Here is a 20,145-nt window from a genome sequence, read left to right as displayed (position 1 = left end):
TGATAAGACTATAAAAGAAACAAAAAAGAAATTAATACCCAACGTATAAAAATCTAATTATATTTTAAATTTCATCTTATAGAAAATATTTATATAATTAAAACTAAAGACTCATTCTTAGCTGAAAAGTGCGCATGATATATTAATTAAAAAGGCTCATTCTGGTTTTTTCAAACATAATAACTGTCACATAATAATATAATATTATGCTATAATAATATAATAAAGTTTAAATATACGTGTGATGTATGCATTTAATATGTTATTATATATTAACATCTTTGTTTAGCATATTCTGAAGTTCTATGTATAATATAAATATTTCAATCAAAATGCCTACAATATAGTTATGATAGTTATATCGTTTATTATAAATTTATAACCAATCGTCTTTATACCGACGACGATGGATTTAAATATATAAACTACATCTCTTGTCTGTTTGTTGCACTGTCACAGTAAAATAACAGACCTGATATAGATGAAATTTCGAAGAAACTGGAATCTTGGAGAACATGCTTAAAAAACAAACACTTAAGACGATAAAGGCAAAGAGAGTAAATACTATAATAAGTCTTGAACTAAATGGATTCAATATAAAAAACCTACAAAATTGTTAGATTAGATCCTTATTAATCAACATAACAAAAGTAGAAAGATACTAATTTCAAGTAAACGACCCCCAAAAGCTTTAATTTATCGACCGACTTTGTACTTTGTAAACAATTTCAATCACAATTTATATAACAATAATCTAAATCAAATACCTTTTAAAAAAGTAGTTAGTAATAAATTTTCGCCTCCCTTAAGATATCTAGGGTCGTTACCAACTAATATGTAAGTTGACTTCAAACGCACTTTGTTTGCGGTGGAATCTTCCCGCGGCTGAGATAACCTCGCTATCAGTGACGGCGCCCGCACGAGACGCTCTGAGCTATTTATAATCTGGATGATACAATTATTATTGACACAGGCTATCTTGGGATGTCAGAACACGTGCCGAGTACACTTATCTCCTTGGAATTCTCCATTCAGACCTTAATTGCCATAGACATTATTTATATGCACGCTGTGTATCATTCCACTACGTAAGAGAGAACATGAAATTTATGTGGGAAAGCGCCTGCTGTATTTTTATAGCAATGTATATTCGTTTATAATAAGAAATTTGTTTATTATTAATAATTATTATTATTATGACTATGGCAGTTCTTCTGTTGAAATACTATTATTTCGTTTTCATGAACTTTAGAAAACGAGTTACAGAAAATAAACTTTTAACGTTAAAGTAATATATGAGTTGTACCATATCATAGATAAAAAATAAACTAGTCAACTTCTCTATAACAAACACTTAACCATTCGTTGAGCAGAATCCCAATTAAGAACGACGAGTTGTCTTGCGTCAGCTTTGATTGTTACGACAAATAGTTTCTGCTGCTTATCAAATTGTAAGTCATTAAATTTCCACTAGTACGCCTTGTTTGTGAGACAAAGGGTAATTGTTCAATGGCATGTAACTTCAGGCATTGATATTTGTACTGTAAATAAATGCTACCTTATATCAGTCCCAACTGGCTGGTAAGCCCGCTAGGTTGCAAATTGTATATAAATTAATATTATTATTTTAAATTGTAAAAGGGTTTGTATAAAGCCTACTAATTATGATAAGGTATTTCTAAACGATATTGGCCACAGTTGCATTCTCAAGAGAGATTGCGCGTGGCATATATTGCACAAGTGTGTGCACAAATACAAGTGCACTCACTCTCTTTGCTTCGGCACGACCGGAAGAGTTCAGACACAGGACCTATGACTTTAGTTGCTTTCCACGCAGAAGTAAACACTGTTAACTTACAAACTCCGGGGTGCTACTAAGAATATCTCAACAGAAAAACCCAAAAGATTATTAATGGCCAGCCCAACCCCGGTTGGTTTAGAAAACAAGACCTCGAGATCTGGGGCCTTTTAGTTAGCCACAGTCAAAAGTATATGATCAACGTGTTCCGGTTTAAAGTCCATGTAATCCCAGCCCAGGAGATTTATGATCTATGATTGACGCAAGCGATATCGCTTCCAGTGCCAATATCTAAAATGCTGATAATGATTTACTCCTAAAAAATTCGAAGGCAAGCCAACTGTGAAGGACATATATAGGCTCTATGTTCCTTGCGAGACACTGGAGTAAGTCGAACCAGGATTTGATCATCACCACCTCACGCCTCGTCATCTGCAGCTTTATAAACTAACCACTAGCCAAAAGAGATTTTAATATTAAAAATTACCATCATAATGCTAATTTGCCCATTTATATTCCTGTCACAATAAAAAAAATAGATATTCTTATTATGTAAGCATCCTTAGAGATTGCGTTCGTGTCTACATTAAATAAACACTAATATTTACCAGGAAGTTCTCTATTAATTATTTGTCTTTATCGCATATAAATGACTACCTCGTTGGTCTAATGGCTAGATGTAAGGCCGCAGTTCTGGGTTCAATTCCCAGGTCTGGCCAATAAAAAGTTATGGTGTACTTCTGACAGAAAATTCTCAGTAACAGCCCGGAGTCTGAAAGTTGGAAGTGTGTGCCTCGGAAAGCATGTGAAGCCGTTGATCCTGCGCCTGAACTCTTTCCGGTCGTATCGGATTGCCGTCCCATCGGATTATGAGGGAAAAGAGAGTGCACCTGTGTGTGCGCACATACTTGTGCACTATAATGTCCTGCGCAGTTGGCTTATCTCTCTTGAGACTGGCCGCCGTGGCCGAAATCGGTCTGGAAGACGTTATATTATATATATTAACCGAAAAAATAAGTTGCCAAATTTCTTTGCCATTTGAAACAATAAAGACCTTGAAAAGATTATCCTTAGGGCCTTGTTCAGATACCATACATACAGACAAGACATTGTTCGATTTATGAGTTAAAAAATGTAGTTCAATAACATTGTATTTATCATTTATTATTTCAGGGTTACTGTACTTAAAATTATATTTTCTTTATTTTTATTTTATTTTATCTGTGTTATTTATTTATATGTTGATTAAAGTAAGTTGAATGTGATTATTAACTGTATTGTTGCAAACGCCTCTAATGATGTATCACAAGTATAAAATTGTTGTTTTTTCTTTGTTTACCTTGTGAATATGACAATGGGTTTTATTATATTATATGAATAAATGAAATAAAAAATATTTTTAATAAATAATCTCTGGTGGTTTTTCTATTAGAAAACTGTGAGACTTGAAATACTTTAATTAAGAATAACTCGGTTTCAGGTTTACAGGTTTTCGGCGTGGTATCATATGACTAAATTAATTCGAAATAACATCTTGCGAGAAATATATCGTGTTACCTGTCACCCCATGTGTATTTATATCTTTTTCTATATAGACCATAGTGCAACTTTCTTTTAGTTATCGATAAAAATGTTGTCTTTGGTAAATATGCATCATAACGCACACTTGTTTACATGGTCGTAATTATTTAAACTTATAGAAGATAAGCTATGAAAGTGAAAACTGGGCCTTATATTTCTTGTTTTTTTTTTTTGTTATATGAAATATTAAAAATAGAATGTTACTCGATACGAAAATTTAAAATAGCCTTATCATAAATCCTTACATACGAGACAGGTGGATTTAGACCCTTCAAAACGATAACGTTTAAATGTTTTATTTTCAACATTGATAAAGTAAATCTAATTCCTCCGTATTTAAGTTGTCACGCGCCAGCGTTTCTCTGTATCAATTTGTTGAACTACAGAATAATAATTCCACACGCCATGAATTCGTTCGACTACATAATAAACAGATATAATAGTGTCGTGCGAAGCAATCTTCAGCTTTGTGTACTACAAATATTTGTGTCCATTCAAATGTCTTCAATAGCAGATCCAAGTCGCTAAGTTTAAACGAAACATTATTTGTAAAATTACTACGCATATATTTTAATAAACATTTTTATGTAATCTGGCTAAAATAGCTATAACCTTTTATTATTCCCTTTGTTTTAATACGAATTATGTTATATTAAATTCAGTTAAATTATTCAAATTTTGATTATACTCTACCAGTCGTGTGTTAGTTTAGAAGGTTCATAAAAAAACAAGAGTAATTTCAGTATAAAAACCATATTATTACTCATTCATACAAATTTCAATTGTATAATTACTTAAGTGATTAAATAAAAAGGCATTTTTTAGAAAGATACGTCAAACTATATTTGAATTCAATCCGTTAAAGGACCTTATATCTAGCTTTGTTAATCATATGATGGGCTGAAGTCTGAAGTTTGAGGAGTTCTTCCTTAATGAGACGGGTGATTTCAGACTTTGCTTTGGCGACGGCTAACTCCTGGGAACTCTCGATGGCCAAATATAATTTTCTCTCGCCCTCCGGTGGCGCCTTCCCAGGCGGTACGTACGTACCTCGGACCGTGATACCCGCTTCTGAATATTCACTGATTAACGCTAACGCCTCCTGGAAGACAAAATGATAAAAAGTCATTAACTTAAATAGAAAATGTTTGATTATTCGAAATACTACTTATACTAAATATTTTTATGACAGTTTCAAAATATAAATATGAAAGAAAGAAAAAATTAAAATAGAACAATATTTTTAAGTATTTTATGAAACACTTAATTCGAAAGTCAAAATCCCGAAATGAAATCAATAACCTAAAACAAGTGTCAAAAATTACCTTATTCAGACTCAACTAATTACAATAGAAGCACCTTCGTCTGTTCATAAGTTTCACACAGAAAAATATGAACGCCCCGATGAGAGCTAACTTGAGTAACATTTTGACTGATCGGTTCCGAGATGGGAAATGTACTGAGTCGATGAAATGTCCATAGATGCATAAATATTGCAAAGGTTATCGTAAACGTTGAGTGACCTCAAGCTAATTAATAATAAACGTACGAAATGAGGTTGTGGACTTGTGAAAAGCAATAAAGTGAGTCGCGATTGCCTGTAAATAAGGTTACGAGTCAAATATAGCGATATCATTAAAAACATTTTGTTGGTTTAACCGAACTGGGCCTAACGTGATGTATATTGTGTAACCTTACGTCACACGTTAGCTTATCAAACAATTTACATTGTACGAGCAGCACATGTTAGAACTATATAACATAATAATAAGAAATATAATAATAATATCCTGGGACGTTATTCACACACGGCCATCTGATCCCAAACTAAGCAGAGCTTGTACTATGTAAACCAGACAAATGATATACTACATATACTACTTTTCTTTTGTAAATACATAATTATATAGATAATTACATCCAGACACAGGACAAACAGACATGTTCATGCACACAAATGTCTGTCCTGGGTGGGAATCGAACCCACAACCTTCGGCGTGAAAGGCAAGTATAAGTCAAATATAAATTGCAATATTATTAATATTATAAGAATGACTAGATTTCGCTTTGCTCGCGTGTGAGCAAGTTAGGTGTTAAGTACAAATGGTACTTCTCTGTATCCCTGACAACATATATGTAATATTTCACTATGATCGGTTGAATGGTTAAGACGTTATAGCTTAACAAACAAACTCACTTTCGCATTTATAATATTCTTTAGGATGCTCTGTACTATTTACTTGTGGTAGGGCTTTGTGCAAACTCGTCTGGGTAGGTACCACCCACTCATCAGATATTCTACCGCAAAACAGCAGTACTTGATATTGTTGTGTTCCAATTTGAAGGGTGAATGAGCCAGTGTAATTACAGGCACAAGGGACATAAAATCTTAGTTCCCAAGTTTGGTGGCGCATTGGCTATAAGCGATGGTTGAAATTTCTTAGAATGCCAATGTCCAATGGCGTTGGTGACCACTTACCATCAGGTGGCCCATATGCTCGTCCGCTTTCCTATTCTATAAAAAAAAAATTAATAACTAGCCGCAGCCGAAAATCATCTGTAATTGGCCTTTTGTCTCAAACATACTTATCTACCGTTTGGAATATCCATAAATACGTGTGACATCACAAAACTTATCTAAGTTTTTTTTTTTTTATATTTATAAAATAGATAAGCGACGGGCGAATGGGCGATGTAAGAAACATTAACCGTTCCTTACAATGTCAATGCTCACGAACCTTGGGAACTAACTACTTGTGCCTGTAGTGACACTGGCTCACTCATCCTTCAAACCGGAACATGACAACTCTTAAGTTTTGCTGTTTGACGGTAGAATATGTGATACGGGCTTGCACAAAGCCCTACCACCAAATAAAATATAAATGACGTCATAAAAATGTCTTTAATAATAAACATAATTTAAAATTCCTAGCAAAATTAATTAAACTCATAAGATGATAAGCTGTATCCTATATTCCATAAATTTTAAATACGACACATATTTGACTCCAACTGACAAATTTGACTCCAATCACGACCAAGGAACTACAATAAGTATATAGTCAATATATTTTGAAGCAACACTTGTAAGTTTTTATCTCAAAGACACAATGATACTTATGTTTTATAAAACTCTATAAATATAAAATAAGATAAATGTAAAAAATAAACCACAAAAATAGTCGCATGCGTATAGTTATCTACATGACTAAAATAGAGCGCGTACATGGAACGGAAATCCTAAACACGATCTCCGATTGCTTATCAATCTTATACATTGTATACTGCAACCGCGTGTGACGTCACGGCTTATGTCAAAGACGAGCCTGTTTTCGTTGGCAAAATTCACATGGCAACTCATTTAATTGATCAAACTTTATCAATTGATCATTATATACTTTAACGGACGTAATGAATTACGTACGATTTTTTATAATCAGAACACGCCTTCCGAGTGTGATACCCAAATCATATCTCCATCGGTAATTACGCATGAACAGCGAGAGCGGATAAGCTAAATCATTCAAATATACTTTAGATATTTTTTTTGCTATCGCCTTTGTTGAATTTATGAATTTCATTGTTCAATGTATTTATTTTGTATTGTTTATTGTTATTAGTTCTCAATTATTATTTTTTATGCTATAAATAAGACATCCTTACTTCTATCTGCTTGCTTGCTTAAATTTTTAAATTTATAAGTAAAAATCATGTGGTTATAAGTTCCTCACCTTGCTCGTGACCCGCCAACGCGCCTGCTGCGGGAAGTCGTTGATCTCCAATTCCGTCTCGTATTTCCGGAACACCTCTTCAGCCGGCTCCGACGAGCTCTCATCGCGCGGCTGATAGTTCAATCGCGTATTCAGTTTCGCGGCGAGTTGCTCCGCTACAGTTTTGGCCTTTAAGGTACATGAAACAAGGTTCCATTAGAAAATAAACTCGCTAGATAAGAATCCGAGATTCCGTAAATACTTTTTGCAATCAATAAGAGATTTCGATTGTGACGTATGGTGTAGTTAGTGATCGTAATCGTTCTGAATGCAGATTTGATAAAAAAATATGTTTTTTTTTAATTTTAATTAAACAAAAGTCAACAATAATAATGTAGACATAAAAGTACAATAAAGTTGAATGAAACATAAAATAAATGATTATGTTTTGACTTATAAGTGAGGAAGTTTCCATTTGATAAATATTTAAGATGATGCAATTATTCAATACTTATTTTTTATAATAATAATGTGTTTGTGTTCAATGTTTTCAGTGCAAGATAATTATCAATAACGAGACATTATTATTATTAAAAACCATTTGAATCAACATCACAAACGACATTTATTAAATTATTGGATATAATTTAATGATTTTAGAATTCATTTCGTTTTTATTGAAAATTGGTAGGCAGACCAGCAAATGAACCACTTGATGGTAAGTGGTGTGGTGACCACTATTTATAAACATTGACACTGTAAGACTTTTTAACAAAAAATCACATCGTCAATGCAACACCCACCGTGGAAATTACGATTTTGTGTCAATTTTTCCTGTAATTGGTGGTACAAGTGTCCATTATTCCTGTAATTGGCGGTACAATAAAAAATGAGTGGACGGTACCTACCAACAAAGCCGTAACGATAACGACCTCTCTATGACTCTATATAAGTATTTCACAAAAAAAAAACTCGAATTAATTATCATGTTTTTGAAAGCATAAACGAACAAGCGTGTTCGACAATACATTGTGTGTACATTTAATAATAATAATAAACGCGTTAATGTAACCAAACAGTCACAAGTCATTGTATATTTACACGTTTCATTCTAGTTTATATAATAATTTTCACGATTTCAATGTTAACTTGTAGAAACACAGGTCTGTCATATGACTTAAAAGACTCGTGACTCGCGCACGTTACGTGTTTAATGTTTTTTTTTTCTCTTTTTTTTTTTACGGAAAATATTATTGATCGAACGTAAACACTTAACGTTTCGAATTTTTGTCATATGATTTTTAAGGATATAATTGTTATGATAAATAAATTGATGGCGTGAAGGAATATGTGTTTTTTAGGGTTCCGTGATGAAGTGAAGGAACTCTGACATAAATTATATGTTTATTCGTTTGTCGGTTACGGGGTTATTGAAGGCGATAATAATCAAATAGCGTAGCGCCAAATACAATGGAGGTCACTAAAACCAGCGTCGGGGTCGAGGCATTGACTACAGCTAAATGGACCGTTTCGAAATAACACGATATAGTTACATCATTTCGTTTGATTTATTTTTGGTACGTTTTTAAACGATATGATTTTTTTATTGTTATATTATTGTTAAAGCCGAGATGGTCCCGTGATTATAATTCATCTCGTGCTTTACCGTGAAGGAAAACATCGTGAGGAAACCTGCATGTGTCTAATTTCACTGAAATTCAGCCACATGTGTATTCCATCATTCCATCGCATCGGAGCAGCGTAATGGAATAAACTTAACCTTAACCTTCACCTCAAAAAGGGAGAGGAGGTCTTTAGCCCAGCAGTGCGACATTCACAGGCTGTTACATATATAGGCTATTCCTCTTACTGGCCTCTAAATATAGAATGGCCGAACAGATAATAAAAATATTTAAATTATAAATAGTTTTTTCAAAACATGATAGACAGCCGTTTGAATATACTCTAGATGAACGGCACGCACTTGACCGATTTCTATATAATAATATTTCCTCAAATATTGATAATGGATATGCCAAAGCATTTAGCAAGAGACAAAGTTACGTTAATTCAATCGAAATTTAATGTACATATATAAAGAGGTACTAAACTGAGAAGAGATTTTGCTTTCGGCCGGTTCTTTTCTTTAAATATATAACAGTAACAGCCTGTTAATGTCCCACTGCGGGGCTAAGGCCTCCTCTCCCTTTTGAGGAGAAGGTTTGGAGCTTATTCCACCACGCTGCTCCAATGCGGGTTTTTAGAATACACATGTGGCATAATTTCAATGAAATTAGACACATGCAGGTTTCCTCACGATTTTTTCCTTCACCGTCAAGCACGAGATGAATTATAAACACAAATTAAGCACATGAAAATTCAGTGGTGCTTGCCCGGGTTTGAACCCACGATCATCGGTTGATTCACGCGTTCTAACCACTAGGCCATCTCGGCTTTAAATATACAAACGTTTCAATAATCCTATTGGTAGGATTTTTTGAAAGTTCGTCCAAGTAGGTACTATCAATAGATCATGTATTCTACCGCCAAGTAGCGATATCTTTTTTAATACTAATATTTAGCATTGTTGTGTTCCAGTTTCAAGGGTCAGTGACACTATACTATAAGGGACATAACACCTTAGTTCCCAAGGTCCATTACGTATTGGCGATGTAAGGGATGGTTACTATTTCTTACACTGTCAATGTCTATGGGCAGTGATAAAAACATAATATTAAATGTCTATATTGCCAGTATGCCTTATTAAAACAAATTAAAAAAAAAAAAAAAAAAACCCGATGTAGCCATTTTTATAGTGGGTTTCTTTGGATTGGAATTCATTTAATTTTATAAACAAACGGTAATGAGCCCTGTGTCAATATTATAATCTCATTAAAATTAATTAACAAGATAGATGCATAAACATCGAGATTAACTTCGGTAGTCTGCTAAGAATGAAATTCGCAGAGTTCACATTATAATAGAAAAGCCACGGTCCACACCTCAAAGTCACATAACTAATGAAATTAAATCGCAAAGTCACCTCTGACACTCAAGGTAGAAGTGGTGATATGGGAATGTTTTTCGTTATGGTGTTATTCACTCCTACACTGGCCCGGTCACCGAGCATACGTATCGACCTCGCCGATGAAGGAAAACATCGTGACCCAACTCTTGTTTCCTACGTGGTGGAGCCCTATCCTCAAAACTAGAGGAGGACCTACGGACGCGCGTGTACCGTGTGGTACACCTTACGATGTAAGGAAGGGTACTGACGGTGATGAGCGTGTGCGCGGAGGGCGCGCCCTTGAGGATGGCCTCGGCCGCCTGCTGCGTGGCGCCCTTGTGCTCCACGCCGAGCCCCTTGGCCAGGTTGATGCGCGAGGCGAGGCGCCGCGCCAGCTCCAGCTTGCCGTCCGCCGCCGCCGGCGCGCCCGCGCCGCCCGCGCCCGGCTGTCGCAGCGAAACGCTCGTTAGTACATCCGACTCTCCGCAGTCGTGCACTTTATTTAAGCAATTTTAAGAAACATATTAAATTTATCGTGTTCTAGTCGGCCAAGTCTCGTATTATTTTCCTTCTCGAGCTGACGTCCCAAACCTTTATTTCCTTGATAATTTTCTTCGCGGCGAGCATCGTTTCGATCTGCTGGTCGAGGTCGCCCTCGACGTCCTCGTCGTCCGAATCTTGAAGGCCGAGCGCCGCTTTCTGGTACTTCTTCCTCTCCGTGGCCGCTTGGGCCTCCGATTCGTCGAATTTAAAACCTTAAAGCGAAACTTATACAATAAACTTACATTCCAGATAGTTTAACCTTCAAGAAGTAAAAACTAAAATAATAAATTTGATATTAAATAAATAAAAATGGATACGATTACGATGTAATTTATTAACCCTACACTGTCTGGAATCAAACTTAATCTAGAGCCTATCTGTTCTATTTTATTGGAAACTGAAAAGAAACAACAAATATCTCATACTAGAAGTAGAATGTTTCATGCATAGCTAACCTTTCCCGCTGAAGCCTCCACCAGTATGCACCTTCTTCCCCTCCTTCTCCTGCGCCTCCTTGTACGTCTCCCACAGCTGGCGCAGCTCGGGGGGGGCGACGGTGCCCGCCAGCTCGAAGGCGCGCAGCACGTCGCCCGCGTACCGGCCCTGCTCCGGCGTGAGGAAGGTCCACGCGTAGCCCTTGTTGCCGGCGCGACCCGTCCGACCGCATCTACGCAGTAAGGTTTAACATATGTACATGTCATACAAATTACAACTTTATTTCATATGTCAGGCGATGTCAAGGTTCACGAAAGAAAGACAAAATAAATCGCTTCCCACTGGGTTTCAATTTTCTACAGTACAATAATAAATTAAACTTAAGGCATATATTCTAAACGATGCGTTATAGTATGACACCTCATATCGGATATCTAGGTACATGCCGTGGAATGTCTCGTCTTACACGAGGTCAGATTGAGCTTATTTGCAAGCGGCACCGCGCGCTTCATTTAGTCGATTTACTGCTAACTAGCGGTACTACTAAAAATAATAAGTAGTAAAATATTGAAATTGCTTAATCGTTTTGTTGTTACTTGTAAAAATATCAATCACTATCACATATTCTTATTTACAAGCAATTTTTAAACTTATTTTAGGCGCGCAGTTTAAAGATACGATGTCCGTGACTCGAATATTATGAAAACGTTCAAAATATTTACATTTCACTATTCAATAAATATTAAAGCTTTATTTTTTTTATTATGAATATAATATATAAAATATTATTTAAAAAAACAATCCAAATATTATTCAAACAATACACACAACATTTATTAACTGCTATTATATTACGTTTTATTTCATTATTAAGTAGTAATATTAATATTTTGATTATATGTATTAATTGTAGAAATTTAGTATTTGAACAAAACGAAATAGAAACTAAATTTCGATAATATTATAAAGAACTGCTTACGATTTCCTAGCCTAATTGTATCTGTGTTTTTTTTTTTTATAGAATAGGAAGGCGGACGAGCATATGGGCCACCTTATGGAAAGTGGTCACCAACGACCATATACCATATACTGCAAAACAGCAATACTTGATATTGTTGTGTTCCGGTTTGAAGGGTGAGAGAGCCAGTGCAATTACAGGCACAACGGACATAAAATCTTAGTTCCCAAGGTTGGTGGCGCATTGGCTATGTAAGCGATGGTTGACTTTTCTTACAATGCCAATGTCTAAGGGCGTTTGGTAACCACTTACCATCAGGTGGCCCATATGCTCGTCCGCCATCCTATTCTATAAAAAAAAATACAAAGTATTCATGTTTGACTATAGGATAAGTAATGACCATTCATTACTCGATGGTAGGTATGGTGTATGGTGTGTGGTGTGTGTTGTGTGGTGTGTGGTGTTTGGTGTGTGGTGTGTGATGCGTGTTATGTGTTGTGTGGTGTGTGGTGTGTGGATGTGTGGTGTGTGGCGTGTGGTGAGTGGTGGCTCACCGATGCACGTAGTCCTCGTAATGGTTGGGGCAGTCGTAGTTGACGACGAGCACGAGCTGCTTGACGTCGAGCCCGCGCGCCGCCACGCTCGTGGCCACCAGCAGCTTCACCTTGCCCGACTTGAAGTCCACGATCGTCGAGTCCCTGTCGAATTGATCAATACCTGTAACAGGCCATCATTAATATATATGTCGCTTTCGATGTTTTACGATACGAGTTTCGGCGTACTGCTAATAATCTGTACGAAATAGTTAAACGGATAGTGTCTACGATATTATAGAATCGATTGTAAGATGTTGAAACCGAATTACGATGACACGTTATTTTGATACACGTATCCTTTGAATATTATAATTATTTTTGGTCAACATGTCATATCAGTCAGCCAGTGTAATTACAGGCACAAGGGAAACAACATCTTAGTCCCCAAGGTTGGTGCATTGGTGATGTAAGCGATGGTTAACATTTCTTACAATGCCAATGTCTATGGGCGTTGGTGACCACTCATCATCAGGTGGCCCATATGCTCGACAGCCTTCCTATTCTATAAAAAAAAATATCTGACGTCCCCAGATAAAGTTCTACGTCGATGTTCTTTCTTTCGATTTTATTATAATAAAATAGAATAATACCCCGACGTTTTATAATAGCTGATATATAAAAACTATTTTAAAGATTTACAAAATAAATAAAAATAAACAGTACGCAAAAACTCGTCAAGAAATTAAAAAGTCCTTTAAACGACTTCCTCAAGACTGTTAACAGGAACAAACGCTGAAATAAAAATTACAAAATTATAATTTTCTACTGATAAATGATTACATTTTAATACAAAGATATTGAAGAAAAAAAACTATTGATTCGAATAAATCTATATACAAACTTATGTTATTGGGAATATAATGTGACGCAATTCGTACGTAAGAATAATATATATTTTTAATCAACCATAGATATTTATCGTCGATAAAGTCGAGATGGCCCAGTGGTAAGAACGCGTGAATCTTAACCGATGAACGTGGGTTCAAACCCGGGCAAGCACCTCTGAATTTTCATGTGCTTAATTTCTGTTTATAATTCATCTCGTGCTTTTCGGTGAAGGAAAACATCGTGAGGAAACCTGCATGTGTCTAATTTCATCGAAATTCTGCCACATGTGTATTCCACCAACCCGCATTGGAGCAGCGTGGTGGAATAAGCTCCAAACCTTCTCCTCAAATAGGGAGAGGAGGCCTTAGCCCAGCAGTGGGACATATACAGGCTGTTACTTATAGATATTTATCATATCCAATAAAGAACAAGGAACCAATATTGGAAAATTACTGTACGTTTACGTTTGTTATTATCATTTATTTATGTACACATCAATCACTTAAAGAGTTCACACAAGTATTTACAGATTAATAATATATTATATACGTTATATTTGATATAGTTATTATAGTTATTATAGTTATAATATTAATTCGAAGATGAAATCAAAATACCTACGGTATTAGAAAATTACACAATGAATAACCTTTATAGATTCATATAATTATTTGGAAAAGTACAAAATCAAATGCATATTATTAATATATTTGCTAAGCTATGCGATCAAGATTTTCTATAATTCTTGATTTTTTTTTTATAAGCGTGTTTTAACTAACAAAGTAACAATATTTGTATTTAAGTTTGAATTGAGTACAAACAGTATAACTCACCTCCATGCAAACTCATGCAAGAATAAGACGCCTTCATAAGATCCTTCAGAAGACTGTCAGCATTCTCTTGCTTATCCACAAATACAATGATACTGCCCATCTGACTGTAGAGTCCCAGTAACTCCAGTAGTTTGAAAAACTTAGCTTCATCTTCCAGTATGGCCACATGCTGTTCTACTTCTTTGCATACAACACTGCGACCACCGACCTTTGGTGAAATTATACTTTTTTTTATATTTTGTCTTATTATTAATTGTATTTTTTATAGGTATGCAGACTGGCAAATGGGTCCAACCTTACGAACCAAGATGTTATGTCCCTTGTATCTATAGTTACAATGGCTCACTCACCTTTGAAACAGGAATACAACACACACACACACAATTATATTATAAAAGCAACTGCTATACATATAATATTTAATTATAATAATATAGAAAATTATTATGTTGCCGAGAAATTAATAAATATTTCTATTTATTAAATACCTGAACTTCAATAGGTTTTTGCAAGATACGCCTGGCGAGCGCCTCCATCTGTCGCGGGAAGGTCGCGCTGAACATCACCGTCTGCCGGTCGGGACGCACGTTGTCGATTATCTTCATTACCTGGACATTTCAAACGTATTTATAGATTGACAGATAAGGCCTGGGGGGGGGGGACCAGAATACCAAACAAGAAGAATTGTATACAATACGCATAACATGGATTTGAATGTAAAGTGACGGCTGCGGGCTGACCGAAATGAAAATGATAAAAAAAAAATCTATTTTATCAAAAACATATCACTATTACATTTGTTGTTTTTTGGAACCTACTTTAAAGTATTTATATATTTAATACCTGCGCCAGAAGATCCCAAAAAAAACGGATGAATTATGGCTTGATGATTGAATAAGTATGATCAGATTTCATAAAAAGATTTAAAAAAAATTATAATACAAAAAGTTATCCCACATTAAGTAAACAATTAAGGATTTAATGTGTAATTCAGAAAAAAAATATATAATGTTCTAGAAAAGATATATTTTTTAAAACACATTATGTATAAAAATTATAATAATTCATTTCGAATAAAATGAAATGAATAAAAAAAAATTCAACGCTAAATTTATTTACGTTAGAATTTTGTTGTTTTTTGTGCTGTTCATACCTGTGGCTCAAAGCCCATGTCGAACATCCTGTCGGCTTCGTCCAGCACGATGTATGTGACTCTCCGCAGATTGGTGACTCGCCCGGAGTTGGCGGCCAACATGTCGATCATACGACCCGGAGTGCATACTATCATTTCAGCACCACGTTTCAGTTCCGCAATCTATTATAAAAAAAAAAAAAAACTTAGTATACATACTTAAAAAATTAGCTCTAAAAGTTAAAATATCTAATTAAAAATCAATCAATATAAAAACAATATATAATGATATGTAATTATAATATATATGAAATGTAATTTATAAATTCATTTCTTAAAGTCCAGCTACTGGCAGAACTATTTTTTTAATTTTCTATATAACATAATAACTGTAAGTATTTTGTATATATAAAGTAAAATATTTACTTGTTCTGAAATTCCGGTGCCTCCATATACACAAACCACTCTTAATCCTAAGGATTTGGCAAACTTCTTGATGTCCTTTCCGATTTGCATACACAACTCTCTCGTTGGTGTCATTATAAGAGATATTGGACCATCAGTATCTTCTAGCGGTGGTTGATCGAGAACATGACGAAACATTGGTAATATAAACGCAAGTGTCTTCCCGGAGCCAGTCTTTGCGATACCAATTAAGTCTCTGAAATCAAATAGCAATATTATACTTGGAACACAGGAATGAACCACTGAGTTTTCATTTGCTTAATTTATGTTTATAATTTATCTTGTGCTTAACGATGAACGAAGACAATATGAGGAAACCTGCATCTGAATTGCATTGTCAAAAGGAAAAGAGGCCTTTTCCAGGGGTGGGACATTTTTATGTTGTAACTTTATACTTGGTAAAAGTGAACAAAATGGCAAAAATTTGTCGGATAATTTCTGAGGTTTTATAATTATATATAAGAAATTACCTTCCAGACATTATAGCAGGGATAGCCTGAGCCTGAATCGGAGTAGGTTTTTCAAAGCCTAATTTCTTTAAAATATCCATCTCTTTCTTACTGATCCCACAATGAGCCCAGCTTCTAATTGGCTTGGGACACCCTTTGCCCTTCACTCTTATTCCTTCTAGTTCTGTTCTGTAAGCTTCAACTTCTTCCGATGTCATTCTTGCTAACTCACTTACCTAAAATACAATTTAATTAGAATCTATGGACCATGCTTTACTTATGTCTAACATATAATTGTTTGATTAAACTTTGCACAGTTCTTGTTGACACTAGCATGAAGTTTTCTGACATGGTACCATCAATGAATGTGTCAATCGGTAATGTAATATAATTAAAAAAAAAAAACACAAACCTGACTAATTTACCTTATATTGTAGAACTATTTATACATATATTTCATATAAAATTAATTACCTCAGTATAAAACGCCTTTCTGAAAGACATATAATCCAAGCTAGAATGATCAACTTTGGCAAGCTCTTTTCTTTGTTTAGATGCTAGGTTGGCAGCAGCATCTTTGATGTCTTCCGTCTCTTCTTCTGATGAATATTCCAGACCATCTTGATTTTGTTCAATTAGTTCACCTACAAATAAGAAGAAATTTCAAAATATTGGGTGTACAGCTTCTTTCTGGAAGTACAGACTTGATTAAGAACATTATTTTTGTGTTAGATAGGTCATTTAAAGAAGATTAATAGACTATAATAACTGTATACTACGTCCTTGAGGAATCCTTTCTGATATTATGAAAGCGAAAGTGAGTTTGTTTGTTCTTTATTACGATTTCACATCTTAACTATTCAACAAATCATAAAATTTGCATAAACATCAGGTACACAGAAAAATACATGTCCTTTTCTATGTACCCTATCCCCATAGGTAAGTAACATTTTAATCCTCACATGCCTCAGGCAGAAACTAGTGTAGGAATGAATGTAAGCATGAACTTATTTATCAAGCTGTAATGTTATTTGAAATCAAAATATTCTTTTTATGTCTTTACCAAGAATAGCCGGCTAAAAACTGTGTAGTTGCTCCTAAGCTAATTAATTCTTGTGTAAAAAGCACTTGTATAATAATAGATTGAAGAGTAAGTTAACCTAAATTTACCTTTATTCTTTTGTTCTGATACCTTTTTCTTAGCTGTACCAGTTAAAATCATAACTCCCGTCCCTCCAGCTGTTGGTACACTTATTATACCACGTGATTGGTCCATCTGATTTACTTTGCGCACTTCCTGCAATTTTTCCCAAAATATTTTTACTTTTATAATTTTTTTATTTCTTTTCAAAATAAAAATATATTTCACTACTTGGAAAAAAAATCTATTGAAAGTCCTGCTCGGGCCAACCGTCGGTGCATTACGGTAGGATGCGCAAGCGATCCCGTGACGCCCCTTCGACAAGACGGAGTGGGTACCGCTGGTTTTTTAGTGGATATTCCGGCGCCTTCAGTGCCGGCGAGTCCCACATACCCCCCCACCCCACCTCGTAAAATCGTAAGCTAGGTAGGTTACTTTATTCAAGTAATCTAACTAATTATTGTAAATGGGAAATTTAGACTCATACCTGTTGCACTTCCTGCATATAAGCATCTAATGGATCAATTTCATCTTCTTCTTTTTTCTCTTCCACAACTGGCTTTTCTTTTGATTCACCGTCTTCACCTAACAAATAATGTAGGAGCATAGTATTAAAATCTTTCTTATATATTAAATCCCCAAATTTATTAATCAATCAATATTAAAAAACTTATATTGAGAGTACATTTTTAAATTTTTCATAATCAAATTGTATCTGTATTAATAAAGAATATATTTTCTAAATGTAGTTTCATATAAAGTACATGTATTAAACTTGTCATATACTTTTTCAATTGCCTACATGTTTAACATAAATTAAAAGTAATTTTATTCTAAATTTTATATTATTTTATACAAAATGATAAAATAAATTAGATCATTAATTCAGTGTATTTGAATAAATTTTAGTACTTGATAAAATTTCACAAAATATGTATGGGTCAATCCTTGGAATTGAATTTGAAACCAACTCCACCAGATTAAACTCAAATTTTGCACACAGGACTAAAACTAAATTTTATTTATTTTAGTACATGGATTACATGAAGACTGTTTATTTTAATTTTTTTTTAATAATTTATTTAAAAACACGATCATACCTTCATCACCCGAATCATCTTCTAAGGACCATTTTTTTGCAGCAGGCACCTGAATATTAGTCACAATGCTTCCTTTCTGCACTTCTTTTTTAGCAGATTCTATTTCCTTGCGTTTACGTTCTGCCCTCCAGCGTTCAATGCGATCACGTCTCTTTTGCATTTCAGCTTCTAAGCGACTCTGTTCTTCTTCCTAATATAAAACTTATTACATTTATCCAAAAACACATATTTCAATTATTATTATTTATGAAAGCACTCAATATTTTACATAATGATAAAGAGTAAATTGCAAAGTTTTTTTACTATCTCAAGCTTATACAAATCTAAGTTTAGCTTTAGTAATTATATAAATTTAATAATATTACGATTTATTTCATAAGTCATGCTAATGACAAATTAACCTTAAAGTAAACACAGCATTTTATAACATAACATATATAAGATGACATATTAAGATATTAAAATATAAAAAACATATTAAGATGTCAGGAACCAATAATCCTACCTTATCAACAGTTCCAGGATTATACTCTGAAGATTCAGATTTTAGAGGTTTTTCTTTAGATTTGGATCTATCCCTTTCCTTTTCTCTATCTGGAGACTTTTTCCTAGATTTGCTACTCGAGCCATTTCTTTTGTCATCCCTTTTATCACTGAATACAGGGAAAAGGAACAAAAATTAAAATCACAACTTATTATTTTATATTTATTTCTTTTCTAATACATACTACATTTTAATAATCAAAGCATCATTAAATAACACAATTTTGCATGGATAAGTAATTAGTACTAAAAATGCATTTGGACTTAAGTTTTTATCAACAAGGACTTTATTTCTTTAAATGTGGATAATGACTTCCTGAACAATTTCCAATCACAGTAGCTTATCTCAAGAAATAGACATCTCAATAGGTTATATCATAGTGCACAAACAATGGTACACTGTCTTCTCCCTCACTTTACCTCACAAACAGGATTATTATTCTAACATATTCAACAAAAACCATACTTCTTAAAAAAGAGAGATCTGGTAGTCTGAACAATACCTTTTGCGATCCCTGTCTCTATCTCTGTCTCTGCTACGGTCTCGCTTTGAGTCACGGTCCCTGCTACGACTACGCTTCCTTTTTGAAGATTTAGAAGTTCTATCTCTACTTCTAGATCGAGAACGTCGTCGCTTTCTATCTGGAGTTGCCGATCGGCTATGCGAGCGCCTACGGTCACGATCTCTATCTCTCCTGTAAAAAAAAAATTACAGTTTAACAACATAAAAGCATTTATTATAACAGATATGTAACAGCATACTTCAAACTTACCCGCTTCTAACCATAATTTAGTATTATTTTTAAACAAATTTAATGTAAAACAAATATATAATTGTTAAATATGTACTGATAAATTTGTAACATGGCTTAATTTCATTGAATTTGAGGTCATTAAAATGGAAATATTGAAACAAGCAACTCATAAAATGTAATACACATGTACTGTCATAAGCTTAAGTTCCACAGATAATAAAATTAAATATTTAACTAATGTTTTAATACGCAGATAATATTAAAATTATCA

The 20,145-nt window shown here is 34.2% G+C and overlaps 1 protein-coding gene across 2 annotated transcripts; it reads right to left on the bottom strand.

Moving 5' to 3' along the window:
* Positions 1 to 4,116: 4,116 nt before the first annotated feature.
* Positions 4,117 to 20,059, bottom strand: LOC126771911 (probable ATP-dependent RNA helicase DDX46). 2 transcript variants are annotated; one of them, XM_050492072.1, is made up of 18 exons: positions 19,893 to 20,059; positions 19,623 to 19,814; positions 19,082 to 19,229; positions 18,577 to 18,766; positions 17,964 to 18,061; positions 17,506 to 17,632; positions 16,810 to 16,979; positions 16,357 to 16,571; positions 15,848 to 16,082; positions 15,443 to 15,604; positions 14,778 to 14,897; positions 14,290 to 14,497; positions 12,587 to 12,749; positions 11,095 to 11,306; positions 10,688 to 10,851; positions 10,366 to 10,542; positions 7,111 to 7,278; positions 4,117 to 4,481 (listed from the first exon to the last, which is right to left on the bottom strand). In XM_050492072.1, exons 1-18 carry the CDS (start codon positions 19,904 to 19,906, stop codon positions 4,239 to 4,241), a joined length of 3,006 nt encoding a protein of 1,001 aa, XP_050348029.1. In that variant the 5' UTR covers positions 19,907 to 20,059; the 3' UTR covers positions 4,117 to 4,238. The 2 variants fall into 2 exon arrangements, 1 of the variants encoding a protein (XP_050348029.1); XR_007669581.1 differs by lacking the exons at positions 7,111 to 7,278; positions 10,366 to 10,542; positions 10,688 to 10,851; ... (12 more) ...; positions 19,623 to 19,814; positions 19,893 to 20,059 and adding an exon at positions 4,705 to 5,187 and having other exon boundaries at positions 4,259 to 4,481.
* Positions 20,060 to 20,145: the final 86 nt, after the last annotated feature.

Source organism: Nymphalis io, chromosome 11 (assembly GCF_905147045.1).
Source record: "Nymphalis io chromosome 11, ilAglIoxx1.1, whole genome shotgun sequence".
NCBI lineage: Eukaryota > Metazoa > Arthropoda > Insecta > Lepidoptera > Nymphalidae > Nymphalis > Nymphalis io.
This window is presented reverse-complemented; position numbering and strand designations above follow the sequence as displayed.

What these genes read in the sequence shown, in the direction of transcription:
- LOC126771911 (XM_050492072.1), bottom strand. An exon ending in ATCCTGGAACTGTTGATAAG is followed by an intron (nt 18,767 to 19,081) that starts GTAGGATTATTG and finishes GTTTTATATTAG; the next exon opens with GAAGAAGAACAGAGTCGCTT. An exon ending in GAAAGGCGTTTTATACTGAG is followed by an intron (nt 16,572 to 16,809) that starts GTAATTAATTTT and finishes ATTGTATTTTAG; the next exon opens with GTAAGTGAGTTAGCAAGAAT.